Source organism: Lontra canadensis, unplaced genomic scaffold (genome assembly GCF_010015895.1).
Source record: "Lontra canadensis isolate GAN:19392208 unplaced genomic scaffold, GSC_riverotter_1.0 scaffold31, whole genome shotgun sequence".
Classification (NCBI taxonomy): Eukaryota; Metazoa; Chordata; class Mammalia; order Carnivora; family Mustelidae; genus Lontra; species Lontra canadensis.
The window spans coordinates 16253847-16275714 of NW_022631025.1; the positions used below are offsets into that span (position 1 = coordinate 16253847).

At 42.9% G+C, this 21868-nt stretch overlaps 1 protein-coding gene across 7 annotated transcripts in view; it reads right to left on the bottom strand.

Moving 5' to 3' along the window:
* Positions 1–1188: 1188 nt before the first annotated feature.
* The window catches only part of PRUNE2 (prune homolog 2 with BCH domain), a 255353-nt gene continuing 234673 nt past the window's right edge, over positions 1189–21868 (bottom strand). For 2 of the 7 annotated variants that reach the window (XM_032866673.1, XM_032866671.1), the window contains 6 exons: positions 21482–21613; positions 20231–20317; positions 14417–14515; positions 10830–10868; positions 5884–5931; positions 1189–1961 (listed from right to left, as the gene is read on the bottom strand). In XM_032866673.1, the coding sequence (XP_032722564.1) occupies positions 1931–1961; positions 5884–5931; positions 10830–10868; positions 14417–14515; positions 20231–20317; positions 21482–21613 (436 nt within the window). In that variant the 3' untranslated portion in view covers positions 1189–1930. Of the gene's footprint in view, positions 1962–5883; positions 5932–10829; positions 10869–11404; positions 11441–14416; positions 14516–20230; positions 20318–21481; positions 21614–21868 lie in introns of all 7 variants that reach the window. The other 5 variants (XM_032866674.1, XM_032866672.1, XM_032866677.1 and 2 more) reach the window with 4 other exon arrangements.

Here is a 21868-nt window from a genome sequence, read left to right on the forward strand (position 1 = left end):
CCGTGTCTGGTTAACTACAACAAGACTCCCCTGTGAGGAGCTCTGTGTCCTCAGGATTGCACCAACTAAACACACCCCTGCCTTCTTCATGCCTTTCTGTGGTTAGGGGTGCTACTTAATTCATTCTCCCAAATGGGACACTGCTGAGCAAAAGGGAGCATTGTCAGTAACCGTGCTAGGCCAACAGCGGTCCAGGGGTGATCATACCAAATGTTAGGTCACTGGTCTTATGTCAACACTGAGCTCCAGGAGACGCATAATGTGGGCTTCCAAGGGTGGAGCTGGGCACAGACAGAGTGTATGTTCAGGGCTTTTCTATTGGACAAGACAGAGGTCAGAAGGGAGGATACCCAAAAGAACACAGTTCCACAAGATGCTTGGCTGAAAGGGACACAGAGGGGAACTCGGGTAAGTATGGCTTGTGGAGGAAGGAGCACTGACCCGTGTGTATGCGTGCACGTCTGGAAGGTGGGTGGGAGGCAGACATGAAGCGAATGGGGTCAGCCACATCCCATCACCTGTACAAAGAGGTTTACCTCAAGGCATTTGAAAGTGCAGGATGCCCAGGACTCAAGTGCCCCGGACGGCTCTCCTGGATGTAGCCACCACTGCAGCCCATGGGGGAATCCTGGTCTAACTCTTTAGAGAGGAAATAGTTCCGGCTTTGTGGGCCTCATGGTCTGCTGTCTCTGCTCGGCTCTGCAGCTGCTAGAGGAAAAAGTAGCCCCAGAGAGTTTGGGCACCAATTCGTGCGGCCGTGTTTCCACGGATACTGAAATCTGAGTAATTTTCATGTGTTGTAAAATATTAAAAAAATGTTTTTCGACCCCAATGTGAAAGCCATTCTTAATGAGAAGGCCATGTGGAAACAGGTGGTGTGCTCCATTTGCCCAGGCCTTTGCCAGCCCCTCTGCTAGAGGCCCGCGGGTCTGAAAACACGTTGGTATTTTAAAGGGCGCGTGAAGACTACGCAGAGGAATTTTGCAAATGAGAGGCCACACTCCTATCTCATGTTAAACCTCCGATCAGATGAAAGTGACTGAAAGCAGACTGCTTTTTGTAACGCCCGTGAGAGAGAACTTGAGAAAAATGAAGGTTCCCAAATAATGAATTTCTGAGCAGACCACCGGACACTCAAGTCCTCGGCACGCCCAGCGGAACATTTTGAACCAAGCTGACAGCGTGAGGCACAGAGAGCGAGCGAAAAACGCCACCATCACTCCTCAAGCTTCTCAGCGTCGAGGTCTTCAACGTTCGTAGGAGAAATGATGATTTTTAAGAAGGCCAATTCACAGAAAACACGACGCCTGATTTGATAACTAAAATAAACCTGATGTGAATTAGAAAACCTGGGTCCCTTTGAGACGTTAGAGATGATTCACGGGGCAAGACCCAAGGGGGTACACTCAGCTGATGGTGACTTCACACCTGAATCTGGGTATAGCCGTGTTAAGCGAGCCGAGGGTTTTAAAGGCGGAGTTCCATGGAGGACAACTTGCCTGGGGAGTGCCGAGCCCCAGGTGTTTTAAACCTAAAATGATCACCAAGGAGAAATCCAGCTAATCTCAGGAAACGAACCAGCTCATGATTAAGAGCGGACAGAAGGTATCTGATCGGTCAAGACCAGTCTAAGAGAGGAGATACAGCGCACCAAGGGTTAACAGGATATTGGAACGGAAGGTCCTATTGTCTTGCTAGGGTTCAACTGAAATCTTTGAGGCACGTAACTGGCAAAATAGGAAAATACACACAATTTCATAAAATACGTGAAGAGTAAACAAATTCCCTTACTATTTTTCCCCTTAGAAATTTAGAATGGCACCAGGTAGTGCAAAGTGGAAAGAAGCAGCATTCGCCCCACGGCCTCTGTGGATGGGCTGCAGCAGAATCGTGAAGCAGGAGAGAATCCTCTTCTTCCAAGCACGGCCAACTAGGGCTTTCCTTTTAGCTTCAGGTCAATACTTAGGGGGGAAGAAAAGGAAGAAAACAATGAGAAACTCAATACGAAACATTTAGGGATGATTTGGAGTGGCAGGTGTTTGCTTTTTTTTTTTTTTCTCCTCAAAGGACTTACTGAAATAAATCATGCAAGTCTCTTATGCCAGAAGAACCTGGTCACAACCTCCCCCCCACAAGCCCCGTTGTCAAGGCTTTCTCTAAAATGTGGAATCTGTTTATTTTTTTACAAAGCTGTTTCTGGAAGCATTTTACGCCTCTTGAAATGATCTAGGGAGGCAACAGACACGTGTGAGGGCTCGTTTCTGAAGTGGACTAGGGAACATACTGCATTTGGGGAATAAGGGATCTACCTATTTTCTAGTAAACGGCCTTCTCTTGTGGGGAAAATCCGCCATCTGCCTGAAGTAAATAACATCTGTTAAGTGCTGCATTGCACGAAAGGGGTCAACAATGAAACAAACAAACAAAACCAACAAAAAATAAAACAAAAACCAAAAACCCCCAAACAAAACACCAAATAAAAATCAAACCACAATGCTTTCTAGAGCCAAAGAATTTGTTTGAAAGGGGTTAGCCTACTTGATTGAGATGGATTCTTATAACCGAAGATAAAGTTGTTTTTAAGAAAGTCTTGTGGGTTCCCAATTATCTAGAAAAAAACTTGAAGACCTCCTGGGGCCACTCTCTATTGCCTGTTAGTGAGCCTGTCACAACTTCCTGGCACCTACCAGAGAAGCAAGCTCCGGCCAGGATGCTCCATAGAAGAATTTCAGCCATGAACAAAGAAAAACACCCTTTGAAAGGGGTGATATGGGAACTATCTGTGGATTTCGCAGGGACCTGACTTCCTGGCCCTTCCTTCTGCACACGGCACAGTCTCCTGTGTTCTGCTGGTGGGATCTGTAGCAGCTGATGGGTTCCTTTGTGCAGCTTTGCAATAAAGCCACTGGTAACCCAGGCTGCCTGCCCGTTTAGCGTATAGGAGTGCAAAATGGCTTTCCTTTGAAATGCCCTCAATGCTACCACTTATTAGAGTGGGGCCTTGGCTGAGTTGCCTATCTTGCCTAAATGTCTATGTCTGTATCTGTAAGATAGAGTACTCCTACCGCTCTCAAGCCTTGCTAAGGATTCAGTCTCAAGTGTTTTCAATTGTAAGGAGGAGTAGGAACTTTAGTTGCTGCAGAATACTAGCGGTAGTACAGGGTATTTTTGAAAGGGACCCTGATAAAAATCCAAGAACAAACTAACAGAACACTTACACCAGGATGCCTGTTCTGAAATACCTCGTTTTCCACTTTTTTTTAAGATTTTATTTTTAAGTAATCTCCACATCTCTTGTGGGGCTTGAACTCACGATCTCAAAATCAAGGGTCGCATGCTTCACTAACTGAGTCAGCCAGGCGCCCCCACGCTGACTTTCTGGTAAACCTTCTTGGGTTCTAGAAATGTATCCCTTCAACTCTTGGTAAACAAAAAGCTGAAACACAACAACCTATTTACGCAGTTTATGGAAGAAGCCAGAGATAGTAAAAAATGGACGATTTTTGAGTAAACACAGGAAACCGCATGATGATTAATTTTGGAGACATCGGTTGTCCTGTGGGACCAATGAAGGTACCAGCAATCCTCCTAATTGAAGTTTCTCCAAACAGTACCACATCCCCCGGATCGGATACATTTTTTATTTATGTAAAAATATCTTAAAAGCATACACAAGTTTCAGGACACGAACGGACAAATAAATCCAAACTTGAAAGGGGAGGAGACAAGCACCTGGAGATACTTTTGAAAACAGAAGACTTTGGGGGAAAAATTTACCTTGAATCGGAATTACAATACAAAAGGAATATTCCTCCCTTGTGGGCAGGGGGGCCGAGGCTTCTATAAGCAACTTTCCAGGGAGACATAGAAACTACAGGCCGTTTTGGCTTCTCAGATGTGTCAAACGAGGTTCCTCACAAAGTATCCGACAATATTGTTAAATGTTCAACACAGACACTTGTGTTTTCTGTAGGCAGATGGGGTATAGGCGTAACTTCGCCAACTTTCTCTAAAGGGAGAGGAGAGGGCCGCATTTCATTTGAATCTTGGCTTGACTGAGCTGCTTGAAACGGCCCTTACAGGTCGTCCATTCCATATATTTGCTACAGAAGGGGTAAAATGCTTCCACGCAGGAGCCAAAGGTAAATGAAGCCCCTTATTCTTATACTAACGAAAGCCAGAAATCCAGGGCTAGAAGTGAGCGTAAGAACCTCTTGGCCACTCTTGGCCCCCAGCCTGGATCTCCTCCTTGGCGCTGGGATCAGGTGCCCGATAAGGGCTTGGGAAAGACAGGGCTGCAGAAAACGGAAGCGAGGTGGAGTCTGTTCTAAGAAGTGGGAAGTAACATTATCCTTTGCAGCATCCCCTCCCTCCCCCGTGCCCCGCCCTGCCATGAACCCAAACAGAAAGCAGTGCTTTGCCCTCCCCGCAACCCCATGAGCCCTAGATACAAACAAGGAGACGAACACACAGGACAGGCGGAGGAGTGGGTAAGCCCGCAGATGTCACAGCCTGGGCCGGTGAGCGACAAGCCGTCCGCGCGGCGGGTGAACTGCAGGCCTAGGACTCTGCTCTAGGGGGCGCTGTTTTGCGGCGGGAGAGGAAATTTGCGGACGAATGAAGGTGGCCAAAGGGACCGGGTCCGCGTTGCAGAACTTGGGTGTGGCAGTTTGCTTGAAGCAACTGTTGCCTTCATCTCAAAGAGGTGGGACAGGTGAAACCTTCAGAAAAATAGCTGTGAGATTTCCAAAGGTCCCTTTATGGCCTTCGTTCTTTACTCTTTTGTGGGGACCTTCTCTCTGGGCTTTTGGTCCATAAACGCCTTAAACTGTCAGGTCGTCGCAGCCCCCGCAGAGGGGCTGCCCTATGATTTTCCATCCTTGCTTCGGACCTTGAGGGAAAGGACGTCCAAAGAGAACACAACACAGTAGCAGACGTGTTTAAGTCCCATCTTTGCCCCTACTGCATTCCCAGGGAAGGACTGCGCTCAGTTCTCCACAACTCAGATCGGATCAGCAGCCCTCGGTTGGAGGGCAAGGTTCCCTGGGAGGAGCACACGTCAATCCCTGAAACTGACAAGTCTGTTCCCTTAGGCAACTAAGTTTGTCCTTCTCCAGTCTAACCGAAGTTAGATCAGAGGCTGCACAGCCATTCCAGAAGGATGACCACCTCTCTCAGATTTCAAAACCACTGGCTCTCGAACTACTCCAATTCCCAGCTCTGGGACATTTTTACAACTGTAAAACGTGGGACAGGTCTGATCATCTCTCTACGCCACCCTTTCAACAGCTGTAAAATGTACCTCCTAGGCTTGAGGCTAAAAGGCAGGTAACATGCCTGAGGCTTTTTACACAGACCCAGGCTAGGGGTCAGCACTCACTACATGTTTGATTTCCATTTCTCCCAGGATGAGGCCACCTGGACTAGCTCATTCCTAAAGCTTCATCCAGACTCCACTGTCTCCTGGAATTTTCCAAACAAGGACCTCTTCTCCCCCTCCGCCAATATAGGAAGTTCAAAAGGAAGGGCCAACTTTCACTAATTAAAATAGATGATGTAATTCGGAAAGCTGAGTTGCATTCCTCCTGCCCAAATGCTCTCACATCTGGCTCTAATATTCCTTTTCTGCTCATTTTTGGATTAGAAAATGGAATGCCAACTAGATTTAAGCTGTCTTTAAGGAATGTAATAGTGATCACGAAAGAGACGGTGTGAAGCTGGCACACTTCTCTTGTAAGGTTCTGATGTGAGAAGTAGAGAACCTGAGAGCCGAACATCTGAACAGAGTTTACCCAATCCTTGGTGTATTTTTGTTTTCTTTCAGAGCCCAGCCATACAAGGCTACCAGTCACCACACAGATGTTATGGATGGTGAATTCTTACTCTTTCTCCATGGAAGACATTTCTGGATCATTGTAAAGGCAGCTAGTTCTGAGTGCAAGGAGAAAAACAAAATAGGGAGCAGGTAAACATTTTCTGCACTGTTACCACTTTGAAAGCACACCAGACACGGGCATATTAAACTGTTTGATGTTGTCTCATTGCTAATGTGGAACAAAGCTGCACCTGATTCTTTTACCATTGGTTTTGAAACGAACGGCCCATGATTTAGAAGCATAAAAGGAAGACTGAAATTTCAAACTGCTCCAGTGGTCTCTTCTGGTCTTGTTACTTTTTCCAGACTTTTCAATCTGTCTTATTCAGAGAGCATGCTATTGCAAATTTTTATTTGGAACCCAAATAACATACTTTATACACAAAGGACAGTCCCTCTCAAGCAGCCTAATTTTATTTGCACACGAAAAGTTAATTTTCACTTTGTACAAGAATGAGGATTTTCCTAGACACTAGAAGAAAAAATGCCAGTGTCAGCTTTCCCCGTTACAGAGAAATAATAGGACACTTACTACTATACCGCTGAGCTGTGTTTAGGTAATAGGAGTGAATCCTAAGATTAACCTAAACTGGATGTGTCCAGAAAGAAAAATGTAACTATATGAAATAAGGAAATGAGTTTTCTTATGATGTATGAAAGTGTTTGTGCTTTTGATGTAATATTAGCTGCTTCTGATCTTCCGTTTTGGTGGGATTCTTCTGTAAGCAAATTTCACATGTGTTTTATATTACTTTCTGATTAGTACATTTCAACTTTTACTTTCACCCCTCTGGTCATATTGCATTGGCAAACAAACTATTTAAAGAGATTTTATTATCTTTTTCTTTTTAAAAAACATTTTACTTATTTATTTATCTTAGAAAGAGAGAGAGAGAAAGAGAGAGAAAATGAGAGCATGAGAGTAGGGGAAGGAGCAGAAGGGGAAGCTGGGGGAGGGGGAGAAAACCTCAAGCAGACCCATGCTCAGCATGGAGCCAGACCTGGGGCTCGATCTCAGGACCCTGAGATCATGACCTGAGCCAAAACCAAGAGTCAGATGCTCAACCGACTGAGCCACCCAGGAGCCCCTCTACGCTCTTTTTAAATGAAAGAGTTCCTTTTCTAATGTGAAATCTTTCATTAGATAATACATCTGTTTGAACATACGAGGGTCAGTTACTCACATCAGGCATTTAGTTGAGATCGTGGAAGGCTATCTCCCTGGGAAGGACAGACCACCTCCCTCCCCACCCCGGACCCTTCTCCCTGGTGGTCAGGTATTTTTATGGACGCTATTTGGTAACTTGAGTGAACAGGGACAGTGAGGCAAGCGTTGAGAGTAGGCTAGAAAACCTAGCGAAGCTGGAATGGAATCAAGAAAAGGCATTCTTCTGAATCTAGCTTTTCTGTTTTTTTTTCTTTTTTAATTTTGCGTAATCCTTCCAATGAAAACAGCAATTTGCAATCCATTTAATACTGTCACTCAAAGGCGGCTGATGGATTCTTTACCATTTTCAGAATAAGCATGGCTCTCTATACACAACTAGTTCCCCCCAAGTATTTTCCTTCTTGTACAGATGTCAAGTTTTAAGGAAAGCATAAGTCAGCTTGAAGAAATCACCTTCTGAAAGTCAGCTAAGAGGTGGTGTGTGAGTACAGGGAAAAAGGTGAACGTTTGAAAATAAAGCAAAACAGCAGAAAGATAGGTTTCATTCCCTGACAAGGTAGATGTTTGCTTTTGGTTAGAACTAGCCTGAAGCTTTTAAGTAGAGGTCACATGGAAGGACAGGGTGTGTCTTAATAGAAAGAACCTGGGTTACCTGGTTTCTAGACCCTAACCATAGGTCGCAGTGATCATGTTTTCTGAATCCCCAAATCATCCTACAGAGTCTGTCCAAGGACGTGGGAGCCACTTCAGAGGCCGAAAGGTAGTTAAGGAGCTGTAGTTAGTAGGCTGAAATGGTTAGGTTTACAGGCATTGCAGTCATCTGTGGGGCCAACAGAGTAAAGTTCTTTCCCCTTACATTTTCAAATGGGCAAATGTATTTCAAGTCCTCACGCATGTAAGGTCACCATCAAAAGAAGGAGGATCAGCTAGAGGGGGGTTCAGACAGGCAGCTTACCCACTGAACCCCTAGCAAGAGCAGAGACTCCCAAGAGGTGCAGATTCTCAGAGTGTGGTCCTCAGCCGGGCAGCCTTGGTGTCACGGGAATGGGTCAGAATCACAGACTCTCGGGCCTGCCAACTCAGGAGCTCTGAGCCGAGCCCGGGGACACCATGTCGGAGCAAGTGCTCCAGGTGATTCTGCTGCGCAGCCAAGCCTGAGAACCACTGCTCCACAGTGATGAACTTAATTTTATGCACATTCATCAATTTACGCAACGGAAATTTACGGAGCATCTATTATGTACTAGGCATGCTTGGTGCTTCCGTTGGGGAGGAGATCAAATCATCTCAGGACCACCCGACACCAAGTGGATGCCTGGGGAGGGAGTGTGAGGGGGTGGGGAAGAGAAGGGAGGGAAATATCAGAGAGGACGGAAGAGAAAGCTACACAATAAACCCAAAATGATAGCAGGAAGGGCAGAAATATGGAGGGAGGGAAAGTCTATCGAAGGAGGCAAGATTTATGGTAATAAGGAAAGAACATGGCAATATGAGTTTATAATGGGTTTGGCTAGAAAATTATTGTTTTTCCTCTCCTCAATCTTTTTTTTTTAAGATTTTATTTATTTATTTGACAGAGAGAGGTCACAAGGACACAGAGAGGCAGGCAGAGAGAGAGGGGCAGCAGGCTCCCTGCTGAGCATAGAGCCTGATGCGGGGCTCTGGACCTGGACCTGGACCCTGAGATCATGACCTGAGCCGAAGGCCAAGGCTTTAACCCACTGAGCCACCCAGGTGCCCCTCTCCTCAATCTTTAGTCTCGATAACGCCTCCTTAATTTTATAAATATGTTATCATCCTTAAAAAAATAATTTGAAAGAGAAACTCATTGCTCTTTCTGTCTCTGGGGAATCTCATGACACCATGCAAATTGAGTGCGGATAGATGTTAACAGGGCCTGCTACGCCAACATCTGGGTCCTTTGTTCCTAATTTCTTCCTTTCTTTTCCAACTTCTGGTTTGAGTCAGAGACTGAGAAGATTCTGTTAGAGTAGAAATTCAAATACTTTTGAGTATTGTTAAGTGTAAAGGGGTGTCCGTTATCTTGAAAGAAAACTAAAAGATAGGAATATTGTAATAGGAAACTACATTGATGCCAATGTTTCTAAGGCAAAAATCTTTCCTTTAATTAATAACTAATTAATTAACTTCAGTCTTTTTTTTTTAAGTGAGCTCTATGCCTAATGCAGGGCTTGAACTCACAGCCCTGAAATGAAGAGGAGCATGCTTTTCTGAGTCAGCCAAGCTGCCCTTTTCCTCGAATTTTAACCCAAAAGACCAGCTCTACAGACAAATAATTCTAGAGATTACCTGCAATGAAAATGTGCTGTAGGGAAAAAAAAAAAAAACTCAATGGATTTTTCTCAGGAGGAATGGGCATTTATACTCATACAGAAAACAAAATCTTATTTATTCAGAATTTGTAGCTGTTTGGACATTGCCTGGGTTTCTCATTTTAAAAGATATTGCAAAAAGAGTTATAGAATTTATATAATATAAATTATATATATATATATATATATATAAATATATAACTAAAAATAGTTATAGAATTTAACAGTGTAAGCAACATTTTAAATGGAGAAGCTTTAATATAGTAAACATTCCAAATAGTGCTCGTCTACATTTGACACATTGGGTCAGAAAAATTAGTTTTTGAACTTGGAAATAAGGAGAGGAAATTACTGGGTTTTCTTTCAAAGCAATGCTGAGTTGATTTTCTGTCTATGGGCTATTTGGGGGCAGAGGTTAACTTGTACAATTTTTGTCCAACAGAGATGCAAATAATTTCTGTCCAGTGGAAAACACAATCCTTACAGTTTATTTTCCTGCTGGACACTGATCCATTTTGTATCTAAACCAATAATTTTTTTTTAAAGATTTTAGTTATTTATTTGACAGAGATCACAAGTAGGCAGAAAGGAAGCCAGAAGGGGGGGGGGGAGCAGGCTCCCTGCTGAGCAGAGAGCCTGATGTAGGGCTCGATCCCAGGACCCTCAGATCATGACTTGAGCCGAAGGCAGTCTTAACCCACTGAGCCACCCAGGCACCCCTAAACCAATAATCTTATCCTAACATTCCTTGATAAATCACCCAATGAAATCTAGTTTCCTAAACGTTCTTTGAACTGGTTTTAACACTTCACTGGTTCCTTCATTAAATAATTAGTTGAATAAAATCACTGGCATGTATTCATTTCATAGTTGCATTAAAGTTAAGATTTTTGCCTTTCTGAAAATTGTACTTTAATAATAGTGAGTAATGATTCTTTTCCTATTCATCCAAGTAGCTCAGAAGCATTGTTCTGTTAAGCAGTACTTCCAAGTCACTAAATAACGTGCTTAAAAAAATCTTGGAGAGTGGCGAAACTGGTTATAGAAAAATATTCCAAATTTCGACATGTCATCATTTCTCTCCATTAGTATGAATTAGTGAGCTCTTTGTTGGCCTCAAAATATCTAACAATCATGTGATGTTATGTTATGTGGCAAAGCCTGTGATGTGTTCCCGGGCTGTGGTGCCAAAAATTGCATGTACATTAAAAAAAAAAAAAAGAAAGAAACCACAGTAACAAAGGCATTCCTTAAGATAACCAAGATCCCAGGGGAAAATAGATGGTGGTGGGAATACCAGAAATTGTAATTATGGTGGGACAAAGGGAAGATTTCAAGTGCAGCATTATTTTCAGGATACAGGACTAAAACACCAGGCATGCACGTCCTCCCAACTCATTCCTGAAATGCAAGCCAACATCACGCCAGCTGCTGAACGAAAACCAAGTCTTACTTAGCTGCTTCTGATGCTTCCCTCAGTTCTTCATCCAGTCTGCACGAGCAAAAATTATCGGTGTAGAAAAGAAACAAAAAAGAAGCAAGCACAGCGTGAGACAGTCACCCGGCAAAGCGGAGCCAAACATAAGTGGAGTGTATGTGCTTTTAGAAACCATCCTTTGGAGCACCGAGAGGGGCTCCTCCCGTTAGACATGGTGCCATGTCCTCCCCTTCGGTGTTTCTGTGTGTTTACTTTGCAAAGTCCTTCCTAAAGGTAGATATACAAGTTGCAAAGAGGTGAGAAACATGCGGGCTGGATAAAGCCGAAAACATCCACATCAGTCTGTTGGGTAGAGTTAGAGCTTTAGCAGCCTGGGCCAGGTCAAGAGCAGATTGGATTTAGTGAGTTTCGCTTGCAGATCAGGCTGACCTCAACAGCTTTACACACAGGACAAAGACCCAGAATGGTAGACTACAAGGGACGGATAGAATGACCTCTCGCTCTGGTAGCATGTTGAGGTCACCCACGAGGAGGACACTGGTGCACACACACAGAGGGTCCAGCGTGAACTGTAGCTCGGGAGATTTTACCTCACACTTCTCTTATAAGATCTCTCTTCATCGTACCTTACGAGACAAAAAATGAATGCATTGAGGAGAACGAGCACACAGATGGAGAAAATGTCAGGTACACGTGGTTTAAAGAACAGTCAACACACGAGAGCAAAAGCCTAACCCACCTCCACGCCCCCCAAGAATAATCAAATTGCCTTTGGGGAGAAGACTTATTTTCATTGGATATAATTGATGATTTAGAATTCGTAATGATAGACAGCCAATCCTCATTATTTGCAGATACTGTGTTTGCAAATTTGCCTATTTATGAAACGTTTATCTGTAACCCCAGAATGAACACCGTGGCACCTTTGTGGTCACTTGCTGACTTTCGCTGATGGCAAAACATTTGAGTCCCTTGCTATGCATGTTCCCAGCTGAGGTCGAACAAGACAAGGCTCTCGTGCTGTCAATAGGCATTCTATCAGCCATCTCTTTAGTGCCATGTTTTCCTTGTTTGTGCTTTTTCTTGGTGATTTCGCCATGTAAAACGGCCTCTAAGCATAGTGCTTAGGAGCTGGTTGGTGTTCCCCAGTACAGGAAGGCTGTGAGGAGCCTTATGGAGAATGTATGTGTGTTACAGAGGCTTTGTTTAGGCAGGAGTTACGGCGCCGTTGATCGTGAATTCAATGTTAGTGAGTCAACAATGTATATCAGATATGGTGTCTTTAAACAGAAACACACAGAGAGCAAGTTTATGCATTAACTGGCTCATGAAAATTCACCAGATGCTTGCAGAAATCTAGCCTCGGATTTCCCCTAGGAACAACGGTTTGGTATTTGCCACTCAGGGTTCTAGAACAGCACTACCACAAATAACAAGAATCGACTGTAATCAGTGACGAGAAATCGGATTCCAGATTGGGCACGTTTTTCTTTCATTTAAGCCCTTTGATGACAGGCTCCAGCCTAGCTGAATACTGGTTTTGCGATTGGCCAAGACCAAACTCCCTGAATGTTACTCAGTAACAGGAAGGAGCCATGGCTCGTATCAATTTGAAAATGGCATAACGTGAAAATGAGACAAGGGTGGCCAGGAACAGAAGTGGCAGAAAGGACATGCAGAGAACACGGATTGCACAAGACAGGAGAAAACATGGAGGTACAGGGAGGACAAAGATGGTTGTCAATTTCTTCCAGACAGAACCCTTCCCCTTGAAGAAACTTCTCCTGAACGGGAACCTTTGAAAAATGATGGGTGGCGATGAATGAAAAGTGCCCCGGATATGTTTAACTTCTCATTTAAATGGTCCCATATGATTGTCCCTAACAGCAACATCAGTATGATAAATAACATTCTGGACTGCCAACTGAGGCCAGGAGGGCTTCCTGAAGGCATTACGTACATTGTCATTCAATCCTTGGGACCTTTCTATGAATCGCCCCCTACTTCCCCATTTTCTGGGTGCTGCAACTGAGACATGGAGTTTTAATAGGTTGCCTGAAGTCTTAGAGACTTTGGGGGACAAGAGGAAGATTCAGATCTAATGCTAAGTCTCTAACACCCATTCCCTTCTCTTTTTCCAGACACTTAACTGCCTGAGCCACCCAGATGCCCCTCCAGTTACTTTTTTTTTTTTTTAAAGAGTAGGACTAGCTCTGGAGATGGGGATGTACCTTTCTGAGGCAACGGGACAGAGCAGTGAGGTAGACTGGGTATGGGAGGCCCATAAGCTGATGAGCATCAAAACCATGGTTACAATGATAGAAACACTGCTTGATTCGGCTGAGCCAACGGGCAGTTCTGAGCCAAATCACTATCCTGTGTTCACCTCGAATCAGCACAAGGAAAACCAAATGCATTTGTTTCTGAGCTTTGACTTCAGATAGATAAATTAAGGGAGGTCAAGGAAAACTAGAAAAGGGGATGGGAATTCCGGTGCCAGGCTGACCTAGGGGTGAATTCTAGTTCCATCTCATCCTTGCTCCTACTTACACTTTGCCCAAGTAATGTTTCTTTACTATTAGCTTCCTCGATGTGTAGGGGGGGGTTTACTGTGGAGATTCAAGATGTAATATAAATAAGCATGTCTATGTCCCACAGAGCATTGCCACTAAATGTGAGTCCTTTCCTTCCAATTTCTTTTCTTTTTTTTTTTTTTTTAATCTAATTTTTCTAGTCAAGGGACTCTTTTTTGGAAGTGCAAATCGGGATGCCCATTTTGCTATCCATCTTATGGAGGAAGAAGGGGCCAGGGTTGGGGTGGTGGTATCCTTATCTGTTCTCTTTGAGCTCATGGTTAAATTCCTCCCACTTTTAAGCAAATAAAAAAAACACGAGTGAATCAGACACAGTGGAAGAAAAGCACAATCCACAGAAAACAATGGTTCTTTGCAACAATGAACCAAAAGGAGGGTTCATTTGTCAGTAACCCTATTTTTAAGTCTCAGCTCCAAGTGGTTGGTATTCACTGTTGCTCATTATTTTCACAGCATGATTCAGTGACCTTGAGTCTCCATGCTTGCACCCGAGAGGCTGCAGCTACAGTACCCTGTCCTGAGGAAGGGGTTCCTCCCTAACCACGCCACCTACCACTCTGCCTTACCTTTCACCTGAAGGGAACCATGAAGGAAAAGGATGTAGGGCAAAACAGAGAAACGGTAGCCTCCCCACTCCCCTTTTCCCAGGGTCATGTGGGTACGTTCCTTTCTCTAAGGCAATAAAGAAACCAAAGAAATGCTCAGACCCAGCGGTGTCTGTGAGAGTGGGAGACACAGGTGACAGGTTCACTAATGAATGTTAACTTCACGCCATCCCCAAAATGGTAGCAAAATTCAAGGTGAAGTAAGCAATAATCAATAACCCCAAGAGAAGACTGTGTGAAAGGATCTGAAAGTTCTCTACGGGTTATGAGAAAAAACACATTTAATATTTATTTTAAATAGAAGATCATGTCATTTTCCTAGTATTCCAGAAAGTTCTTTCCCAACCTCCCTCTCCAAACATGCAGTATTTCTCACCAAATCTTGGAAACCATCCAGACTTACTTGATGATGCTCTCTGGAATATGGATGCAATCCATCGGGATCAGCTCACTGAGTTCTGATAAGCTATTGACATATTTAATTTTACTGCTGAATTTTGAACTACAAAGAGAAAAGAAAAGAAAAAAGATACCATTAGTGGCTACTTCATCCCTCCTAAGGCTATTGCTTCTTGCAAATCCTGAAAAATGCAACACCTTGGCCCAGCAGTTACAAAAAAGAAAGACTACATATTTGAGTAGCTACGACATGCCAGATACTGTTTTAAGTGGTTTATATTTATTAACTTACTTATTTCTTCTTAAAGCCTAATGACAGAGATGCTATTCTTCTGTCTTTTTTTTTTTTTTAAGATTTTTAAAATTTATTTATTCGACAGAGAGAGAGATCACAAGTAGGCAGAGAGGCAGGCTCCCCACCAAGCAGAGAGCCTGATGTGGGGCTCAATCCCAGGACCCTGGGATCATGACCTGAGCCGAAGGCAGAGGCTTTAACCCACTGAGCCACCCAGGTGCCCCTTCTTCTCTGTCTTTTAAAAAGATGCTCCTAGTGGTCTTTTAAAATTCTTTTTCATTTATTTTAAATAAACTCTGCTGCACATAGGGCTGAACTTGAACTCACAATCTTGAGATCAAGAGTCACATGTTCTACTGAGTCAGCCAGGCGTCCCATTATTTTGTTTTTAAAGATAAGGAAACTCGAGACACAGGGAGTTAGTTAAGTATTTGCTTAAGGTCTCACCTTCAGTAGGTGGTAGAGGCTGGATTCAAACCCGGGCAGTTTGACTGGAGTCTACACTCCTTTTTTTTTTTTTTTTTTAAGTTTTTCTTTTAGTTCCAGTTCTTTAACCTACAGTGTTAAATTCATTTCAGGTGTACTATAGATAGAGTGATTCACACTTCCATACATCACCCGGGGTTCATCGAAAACACCTGAAGTCCTTACTCCCCATCACTGATTTCACTCATCCCCTGCCCAGGGTCTACACTCATAACACCCATCACATGGCACCCGGTGGGTTCCTGCCACTCTCCATAGTCATTGGTTTATGGTTTGTTTGGCTTTGTTTGCTTATTTGTTTTTACCAAACAAAAATCTTGTCATTGGTTCTTTCAGAATTTACCAAGGTTGATCTTTTTTTTTTTTTTTAAAGATTATTTATTTATTTATTTGACACAGAGAGAGAGAGATCACAAGTATGCAGAGAGGCAGGCAGAGAGAAGGGAGGAAGCAGGCTCCCCACCGAGCAGAGAGCCCGATTCGGGGCTCGATCCCAGGACCTTGGGATCATGACCTGAGCTGAAGGCAGAGGCTTTAACCCACTGAGCCACCCAGGAACCCGGTTGATCTGTTTTTAAAGTATATGTAAACTCATTTACTTCTTAAGGTTTTAGCTTAAATATTTTTAGTTTTTTTCTTCTTTTAAGTTTTAGCTGGAGAGTTCATGCCAGATGTTCCAGTGTTCAAAAACATGTTCTGTAACTGAATCTGAATTACAAACAGCTCTCATCTAAACATTATCATGTTAGAAGTGTGTACGTGTACAGAAAACAACATGGAATACCGCTGACACTGATCTAGGAATTTGCCTCTGGGAAGCGAGGGAGGAACAGGAACTGGTCGTTGTTGAAGGAAAAACTTGATCTTATCCTTAATGATTGGATTTTTTTTTTAAGATTTTATTTATTTATTTGAGAGAGAAAGAGAGTGAGAGAGAGCATGAGAGGGGAGAAGGTTAGAGGGAGAAGCAGACTCCCCATGGAGCTGGGAGTCCGATGTGGGACTCAGTCCCGAGATTCCGGGATCATGTCCTGAGCTGAAGGCAGTCACTTAACCAACTGAGCCACCCAGGCACCCCTGATTGGGTGTTTTATAAGAAGAAGGCATTTGTGTACTATTGCAAACCAATTTTTAAAATGGATCATTCCACTTGAAAGGGAACTTGACCAAGCCCTGAACTTTCTTGAAGAGTTCCCTATGAAAAGACCTCCCCCAGTCTACTGACCGTGCTGAGCCGTCTGCCCCTCCCTCTCCATTCAACGACTGTGCATTCTAGAAGGAAGCAACTTCAGGGTCATTTCTCTGTTTCTCTTTCACATGTACTTGCAGCTTGACCCTGGGCCACTGGCTGTGACTTGTGAATAACTTCGTCTCCGCACAGTCACCCGTAGGCTGATAAGTTGTGGGTGAACACACGCCACCAGTGATAAGCTTGCTGTGTAAGGCCTCTTCCTTCCTCTGGACATTCTGACCTAAATTCAGGTTCTGATAAAAGATGGCGTGGGGGGCGGGGGGAGCCTCCAGCTCCAGGGTAATGTTCACTAGAATGTACAGCTCTCCAAACACTCCTTGGTGTGTCTGTTCCTGTCGGTTCTACCTGGGGTCAGCTAACCAGTCCTGTGGTTCCACCTGGGGTCAGCTAACCAGTCCTGTGGTTCCACCTGGGGTCAGCTAACCAGTCCTGTGGTTCCACCTGGGGTCAGCTAAACAGTCCACTCAGTTCCTCAAAGCTCACCCCGATGGCTCATTCTTCTGGAACGCCTCTCTTGATGCAGACTCTCATCCTCTACTCTCCCCGTTACCCCAGACTCACCTGCACCCTGAGTTACACACCCATCCTGCTTCAGTGGTACCCTGCATTGTAATTGCTCCCCTGTCTGCCTAGGCCAACTGCTAGGCCCTGAGCTTCCTGAGGACAGCAACGGAGCCAATGACTCTCTCAATCTCCACTTCACATTTTTTAAAAAATGAATTTCCCATCTACCTCTATCATAGGAAAAGACCTAGAATACATTTTAGTGACCTCTTTTTTCAGGTCTAAGAATTGGCTATGCTGATACAGACTGACTCGCAGGTGGATCCTCAAGGAGGTTCTCACAGGATGAGACTGTAGGATACAATGTTGTTTTTTTTTAAAATTTATATTATTTATTTGAGAGAGAGACAGAGTGAGAGAGCATAAGAGGGGAGGTCAGAGGGAGAAGCAGACTCCCCATGGAGCTGGGAGCCCGATGTGGGACTCGAACCCAGGACTCCAGGATCATGACCTGAACTAAAGGCAGTCGCCTAACCAGCTGAGCCACCCAGGCGCCCCCCCCCTGTAGAATACAATGTTTAAGTGCTTGAAATGTGTTTTCTTTACAGGGAGGACAATTGGGTTCAAAGCCCGAGTCTTTATTATATTAGACCTGGGGTTGGCAAGCCCATGGGCCAAAGCCAGCTTGCTGACTGTTTTTTACAGTTCTCTAGCTACGAATGGTTTTTACATTTTTAAAAAATATTTGAAAAAATATCAAAACAAGACTACCTTATGGCATGTAAAAATTTTTAAGAAATTCAATTTCAGTGTTCCTGTACCACGGTGGCCTGGACTTCCTTATCTACATGCTGCCCGTGACTGCTTTTGACCGAGCACAGGAGCTGAGCAGCTGTGCCTGAGACCAGATGGCTCACACAACCTAAAATGTGTACCGTCCGATCCGTCACACAACGGGCTGGCTTGCTCTTGCTGTAGACAATTTATCTGACCTTCCTAAACCTCAGGGAGGTTTCCTATATAAGGGAAACAGCAAACAGGCCCTGCTTCAGAGGACAGTTGTTATAAGTAAATGAAATAATGCCTGCAAATACTTGATAAATGTAAGCCACTGTTTTCTGTAATTTACCACGATACTATTTGCTATAATTTTATTATTATTGCTAGACTTATTATCTTGAAGCTCCCTTCAATAAATAATATTGAATTGTAATTATTTTTGGTATTCTTACAGAAATATTTGGTTATTTATCAAGAAACTTATTTGTTTTATAGCTATAATGCCCAGACTATTAAATAGATGTCAGTGAATGAATATGAACACTAATGTTTACTTTTTTTTACCCATTAAACTAAAAAAAATTTTTTTTCTATTTTTAAGTAATCTTAACATCCAAGGTGGGGCTTGAACTTACAATCCTGAGTTAAGAGTCACATGCTCGGGACACCTGGGTGGCTCAATTGGTTAAGCAGCTGCCTTCGGCTCAGGTTATGATCTCAGCGCCCTGGAATCGAGTCCCACATTGGGCTCCTTGCTCGGCAGGGAGCCTGCTTCTCCCTCTGCCTCCGCCTGCCACTCTGTCTGCCTGTGCTCGCTCTCTCTCCCTCTCTCTCTCTGACAAATAAATAAATTAAAAAAAAAAAGAGTCACATGCTCTAATGACTGAGACAGCCAGGCATCCACCATTAAACTTTATTTTTAAGTATTTTATTTATTTATTTGACAGAGAGAGATCACAAGTAGGGAGAGAGGCAGGCAGAGAGAGAGAGAGGAGGAAGCAGGCTCCCCCCTGAGCAGAAAGCCTCATGCAGGGCTCGATCCCAGGACCCTGAGATCATGACCTGAGCTGAAGGCAGAGGCTTAACCCACTGAACCACCCAGGCTCCACCATTACACTCCACCATTAAACTTTTTATAATTCTTCAGTGTGCATTGATTCCTACACCCCTATCAAAGCATTGTCTATTACTAAAATAAATGGCTTTTTGTATGCCTTACATATTTCATATTATTTTTAAGAGCAATTGAACAGTGCTTGCTTTGGCAGCACATATACTAAAAGCAATTGAACACAGTATGGTAAAGAACTAAACTTTGCCGGAGGGAAACTAGGTTGAATGATGCCGCTCAGTTGTTGGCAGTATCAGAAATGCCGTATCTCAGTAAATGCCCAGTGAACAAAAGGATGGATCTGGAAGGCACAGGAAATTCTATATAAAAAATAAAGTTTTTAAACTTTCATTTCTTTTCTTTTTTTTTTTTTTTCCCTCCAGAAGTGATCAGAGTGTTTCTTAGAAATTCATTAGTAAACTCTGAAACAGAAAACTTTCAATTTATCTATTCTGCATCCGGATGTTGGGTAAGACCGTATTTTATCCGAAAGCTCTCTAGGGAATACATACTGTCCCTTTCATTTAGCTGTTCCAAGTCTTTTTCTTTTTTTTAAGATTTTTATTTATTTACTTACTTGTCAGAGAGAGAGAGAGAGAGAGAGAGAGAGTGAACACAAGCAGGCAGAGTGGCAGGCAGAGAGAGGAGGAAGCAGATTCCCTGCTGAGCAAGGAGCCTGATTCGGGGCTCGATCCCAGGAGTCTGGGATCATGACCAGAGCCCAAGCCAGCAGCTTAACTGACTGAGCCACCCAGGTGTCCCTAGCTGTTCCAAGTGTTACCACATTATGAGGCGTGTTTTATTTTTCTTTGCTTCCCCAAAACGTAAGGTTATATGGTATCTAATACAACAGAGATGGTGAATAACTATTTACGGAACCTAGAATCTGCATAGGAAATCAAAACAAGCTCTCAAAATGGCTGCCCAGCCTCTTTCCCTAAGTTTGGTGGCCTATATGATATTTGTTCAGAAGAAGAAGAATCAGGACAGTCATTGCTTCTGATTCTGTCCTTGGTTTGTCTTTATTTTCCATTGTTGTGTGATGCTGCCTTTTCTATTCTCTGCAAAATACCGTATCACTTTAAAGGTATTGTGTACCCATCTGGAATGTGGCATGGAAATCCCACCACTTCATCTGTGTTATAGCAAGTAATAAAGAGGTAATGTTTTGTAATATTGGGGAAAATTAGTTATTATAATAAAATAATGCTCATTCTTACTTAAGGTTTCTTGCTAGCTAGTCCAAAATATCTTTCCAGGAAAGCCAGAGGCAAAATATGTCTTCCTAAATACTACCTCAGTTTATGAATTCTTGTTTATAGGACATATTTTAGAAAACTACTAGTAGCACTTCTACTTTTTCTATAACAACAACATACCTTATACATACCTTATAAAAGGTCGTGTCACAGCAAGGATTGTTCTGATGAACCAAGATGGATGAACAATGATGAATGATTTCAAATTCTTCCGCAACCTGTTTTTTAAAAAAAAAGTAAAAAGAATTACTCATAACCCATTTCTAGCAGGAGTTAAAACAGAAAGTATATCCTCAAATAAGAATATTATACTATTAGAGAATTCTAGGTAAGTTACTATTACCTGATGGGAAGGTACAGAATGACCATGATTAATTAAAAACTACTTTCTGAGATCCCATTTGTAACTTGTATGATGCCTCCTCCTATGGGAATAGGAATCCACGTAAAAATAGAACGGTCGTATTTCCAGAGTGCTTAAATCTAGAACTATCGTGGTATATTTTTGCTTAACAACGCTTTTCGTTTTTGCCAGCATTATCTTTACTATTTTGAAAAGAGCACACTCTTACTAGCAACTTAGCCAGTTTATTGGACTGACGAACCCTTGGTGTCTTCTTCCGTATTATGAAACAACTGACAGTATATCATGCAGTTGCTTGGCCTTCAGGTTACCATTTTGACATTCTTGACATTTGGGCATGCTTTTCAACATTAGCAATGCTACTTTATAAATGTTTGGATCATTAGATGGACCTTCATTAATATAAGATCATGCAAGGAACCACATTTAAGCAGATGCCACCCTTATCAGAGACACCATAAGTTTGTAGGTTTATGACAATTTTCCGGTGGTTGGGAATAGAACATATTTTGTTCTAGTCGAGCCAGTACCGATGGAAGTAAAGCATCTTGGGTAAAAGGTGCACCAAGGCACCAAACGGACTAGTGGTTAACTTGAATGATCAGCGAATAATGAAGTAAGAGCATGACAGTTGCCCAAACCAAAACAGTCCCCAGACACAGAAACAGCATCAAGGTCAAGTGAAACTTGAAACTTGTCATGTGAAACTGGCTTACCAGCATAAATCGTACATCCATGTGACAAAGAGATGTTCCCTTACAAACATCTACAAAAATTTAGAATAGACTTGGTCATCAGGTTTGAGATGATGACATCCAACAAAATCTGGATTTATTTCAGATTTGGGCCATCAAGGGACACTTCTCTTAATATTTTTATACATTTATAATTTACTATCTCAACTCTGCACAATTGAGTATTCCTAAACCGTGATCACATTCTTGGTAGATGACCAGGAATTAGAAATGGGAGTTACCGAGGAAGTCAAAACAGGGATTAAATATTGGAGCCTACATACCGCCTGTCAATCATCTGGTAGCATTTCTTCATCCAGCCCAGCCCTGGCATCTTCCGTCTTGGGGTTGCTCCGTTCAAGTACACGATCATATAGTCCTCAGCTACCATCAGCTCTAAAGTACTTATTACATATCTGATCACAGGAAGGAAGAGGAGTGTTTTCATTTCCCACGTGAAACAGTCATCTTATTTATACTCTAATTATATAACTTTTAAATAATAGAGAGTATGACATTGAAGAATGGTTATGCTTATTACCTCTTTACTTTGAAAAGATTGCAGTTTCCTAAGATTATCTCTCTGAGAGTGAGTATTGCTCATTTATTTGTATGGTTATCTTTTTTTTTTTTTTTTAATGCAGGTACACTAAAAAAATGTGTGGGTTAGA